This window comes from Alligator sinensis, unplaced genomic scaffold (genome assembly GCF_000455745.1).
Source record: "Alligator sinensis unplaced genomic scaffold, ASM45574v1 scaffold138_1, whole genome shotgun sequence".
In the NCBI taxonomy this organism is placed as follows: domain Eukaryota; kingdom Metazoa; phylum Chordata; order Crocodylia; family Alligatoridae; genus Alligator; species Alligator sinensis.
The window spans coordinates 2,815,083-2,818,962 of record NW_005841862.1 but is presented as its reverse complement, the minus strand read 5'-3'; the positions used below and the strand labels follow the sequence as shown (position 1 = coordinate 2,818,962).

Genomic DNA, 3,880 nt, shown 5'->3' with positions numbered 1-3,880 from the left:
GGGCTGGTGAGTCTGGAGCAGGTGCAGGACAGGGCGGGTCCTGGCTGTGTGGCACAGCTCCCCCGGGGTACTGCAAGGATGGGGCCAGCAGTGGCAGCCACTAGAAGGAGCCACTGCCACCTGGGCTGCCTAGAAAGGCAGTCCAGCCGCAGAGCCACCCCAGCCCTGCTGTGTGCCAAGGGGGTGGCAGGATGTGCCGTGGGTGGGTGGTGCGAAGCAGATACGGGGTGGGCTGGATCAGGGCTGTGCCTGGGTTCTAGATGATCCACTCCCGCAGAGGTGAGTCCCCATGGGGTGGGGTGGAGCTGGGGCTGTACACTGTTGACAGTGGTGGGAAGGTGCCACAGGATGCAGGGCTCCGGGCTGTTGCGGGGCAGGGTGCTGACTGCTTCAGGGGAGTGCACAGGGAGGCTCCCATGCACACCCCACCATATCCACAAACCCTCCCCTGCATGCCTCACAAATATTGCACCCATCCACCCCCTCCCCCACACCCCTTCTCACACACACAAACCTGTGTGCTTCTGTGGGGAGCCCCGCTGACTGCTACATGCACACACCCCACCACACACACGCATCCACCCCACTATGCATGCCCCCCACACACTCCCCCAGGCAACCTCCACTTCCACACACCCCACAGCCCCCCACAAACCCCATACCCACCCACACATCCCTACAGACACCCCCCATACCCAGCCACCCACATCCCACATGCACACACATCCACACACACACACCCAGAGCTCCCCACAAACCCCATACCCACCACCTATGCCCCCCCCACAATATACAAGAGTAAGAATTCATTTTGAGCTATTATGCAATCACCTCTATATACACCTCACAAACAAACATAAAACAGGACATTTTTTTTTAAAATAAAATTAAAATATGTTTTTGTCAGTGCTTGATTTTTAGTATATAATTTGTTTTTTTCTGGTTCTGAGATGGCAAACCCCCTTCCTAAAAGGAGTACTTATGGGGGCAAGGGGAAGGACTTCTGGTGGCAAAGTCAGGGGTCCCAAGACTTCTGGTTCCAAGATGGTGACCAGGGGCAGGGCACCTGTCAAGGGGTGGGGCTTCCCATGTGGCCCTTGACAGCTCACCAAAACTCGTTAAGTGGCCCTCCAACTGAAATAATTGCTTGTCCCTGCCATAATAAGTGGCACGGTGACCATTGTGGTGGTCTTAGATGTCCATGAATTGGCTGGAATTGTGCACTATTCCATGTTCCTTTAACTTTTCTCTTAAATTGTCATTTGGCTGTTCTTTGAAATAAAGAGGGCTTGGTCACCATGGATGAACTACATTTTAGAGAAGTGCCTTGTTGGGTGAGGGTGTGACCCACAGTGGTGGGGAAGCTTCTAGAAGTTTTGCTTGTACAATAGTTGTTCTGCTGCATAAATGGTGTGCTGCTAAGATGCCACCATTCATCATCATAAAAAACATTAATTTTTTCTGAAGGAAGGAACAAAGTTGCCTTTTGCAGCTGAATACTGAAATTTGAAATCTTGGAAAAACAATTTTTTTTTCAACTATTTAAGTTGGTCTAATAAAAATATCAGATTCACCCAAAGAACCCTGTCTCCCTATGCCCTTAGACCAACATGGCTACAACCTACACCCCTGAAAGCTTGTCAGGTTCTTAATGTCTGCATGTTTTTATGTAGCTGGTAAATATAATCTGAAGAGGTTTGTTTTTTGGCAGGTTGGCTTTATGAACAATGGGAAAGTCAATAGTCTGGAGGTGTCCTATTATTCCAATGGTGGCAACTCTGTAGACCTATCTTATGGTGTAAGTAAGAAAAACCTCCTGTTTGATAACAAAAGAAATAGTCAGTGTTAATAAAACACTGACTCAACATTTCTGTAAGCCAGCATGTAAAGCTTGTTGCATTTCATTTCAGACAACTGAGCTTATCTTTCAGCTGCCTCCAGTGCCACTCTTGCATTATGTTCCTTATTGTAACTGGCATCAGAATTTGGCTCAATCTTTATTACCAAAGATTGCTCTCTGAGCTATCTCCAGCATGAACTCTGCCACAGCATTGTCTTTCAATCTGATATACAATCTTCCATAATACTGTCAAAATCTAGACCAAGCAGGTGATTTCAAGAACACTGACTTTAGAAAACAGCTGAACACCACCCATTGGGTTGTGGCCTGTAGCCACAGCCTGAAGTAGGGAATGGCATGGGACAGAATGAGGCCAGGAGGAACTTTAAGAGGACTGTGCTTCAGAAGTCACAGTCCTTCCTGGAGCCTCAGGGTTCACAGAGGGAGTATGCATGTTGCAACAGCCTTTGAAAAGATGCAGCAAGTGCCTTTGTCTGATATCAGCCAACCTTGTCTGCCAGTGAAAAAGGAGAGTGTAGCCATGCCCCTGCCTCTTCACTCCCCTGGTGGGGTAATTGTATGCTCTTGGCAATAAGGTAAAGCAGCCCGTTTCATACACGAGCCCTTGCTGCATCTCAGTCTTGCTCCAGTAAGAAGGGCAAAATCTGGCATGGGAAATATGTTAAAAAAATAATTCCCCCTCTCCTTTTTTGTATCTGCCTTTCACCAGGTTATGGAAAGGGCTTTGTTTCACTTGGATAATGCTTACAACATCCCTAATGTCAGCAGCCTGGGCATCGTCTGTAAAACTAACCTCTCCTCCAACACAGCGTTCCGTGGCTTTGGTGGTCCACAGGGAATGATGATTGCTGAGTGCTGGATGCATGACATTGCTATGAAGTGTGGCCTGCCAGCAGAGCAGGTACAAATCATTTGAATTATATTTCAGTGCAGTGCAGCATACTAGCAAAGCCTCAGGAATTTGACATACTACAGTAAGTAGGTGGTAAGCACAGGAATTCTCCTTTCTGTTTGTCAGTGCTAAATCACTCAGGGAAGTCTTGAATTATAATCTGCTTCACTTAATTCATCTTCTAATTTCAACTTTGTCTCATTGTCTAGTGTTAGCTTTAATGCCAACTTTTTCAATGGAACATAAGGAGCTAGAGGCCCAAATTCCACGGGATTATGTGTCTAAATCCCATAACCTTTTTCTTGAAAAAACCTAGCCCATGATCACGTCACCATGTTTTTTTTATGAGCACAGTATGAGAATTGAAGGTAAATTTGGTCTCAGTGGGCATGTCTACTTGCACACTTTAATCTGCAATAACTTATTTTACTGCCCATTAAAATGTCACATCAGAAACTGTGCTAATATGCTAATGTGCAGTAAAGATAGGATACTGCGCATTACATGTCATTAAAAAAGCATTCACTTTCACTACGGTGCAGTAGGGCAGCCTAATGTGCATTTAGTTAGTACCCCACATTAGAGGTACTAAATTTAATGCTTAACAGAAAAACTCATTAATGAACATGTAGATGCACCCAGTGCTGTTCAATTGAGGGACTCAGATTGAAGCACTGTATACGTTATGTTTAATCAGTCCTGGATATATCTTTCTTTGGGAAGGTGAGAAAACTGAATTTGTACAATGAAGGAGACCTGACCCACTTTAACCAAAAGCTTGAGGGATTTACTGTGCAGAGGTGTTGGGAAGAGTGTCTGGAGAGCTCAAACTATCATGCCAGAAGGAAACTCATAGATGAATTTAACAGGTAGGAATTTTCTACTATGCAGCAATATTAGCTGTACCTATTTTCCATTGTCTTTTGAAGTTCTATCCATATAATTTGAGTAACTTAGAGTCAAAATCATATGATAAAGATACTGATTTTATTTTACTTCTTGAAGTCTCTTTGGTCCTAGTGTGGGAAGGATACTCTGTACAATAACGGACCAAATTCATCCCACTGATTTAACACCATGAATAAATTTAGCCTCTAAAGGTTTACTTTTCTGTAGGTGAAGTGAGC

At 45.1% G+C, this 3,880-nt stretch overlaps 1 protein-coding gene across 11 annotated transcripts in view; it reads left to right on the top strand.

The window, feature by feature from the left end:
* Positions 1 to 3,880, top strand: part of XDH (xanthine dehydrogenase) — an 86,202-nt gene that overhangs the window by 63,037 nt on the left and 19,285 nt on the right. For 9 of the 11 annotated variants that reach the window (XR_003096346.1, XM_025216101.1, XM_025216088.1 and 6 more), the window contains 3 exons: positions 1,712 to 1,798; positions 2,571 to 2,762; positions 3,477 to 3,622. Coding sequence is in view for 9 of the 11 variants with exons in the window: in XM_025216101.1 (XP_025071886.1) it covers positions 1,712 to 1,798; positions 2,571 to 2,762; positions 3,477 to 3,622 (425 nt within the window). In the remaining 2 variants the exon portion in view is untranslated. The remainder of the gene's footprint in view (positions 1 to 1,711; positions 1,799 to 2,570; positions 2,763 to 3,476; positions 3,623 to 3,880) is intronic. The other 2 variants (XR_003096347.1, XM_025216106.1) reach the window with 1 other exon arrangement.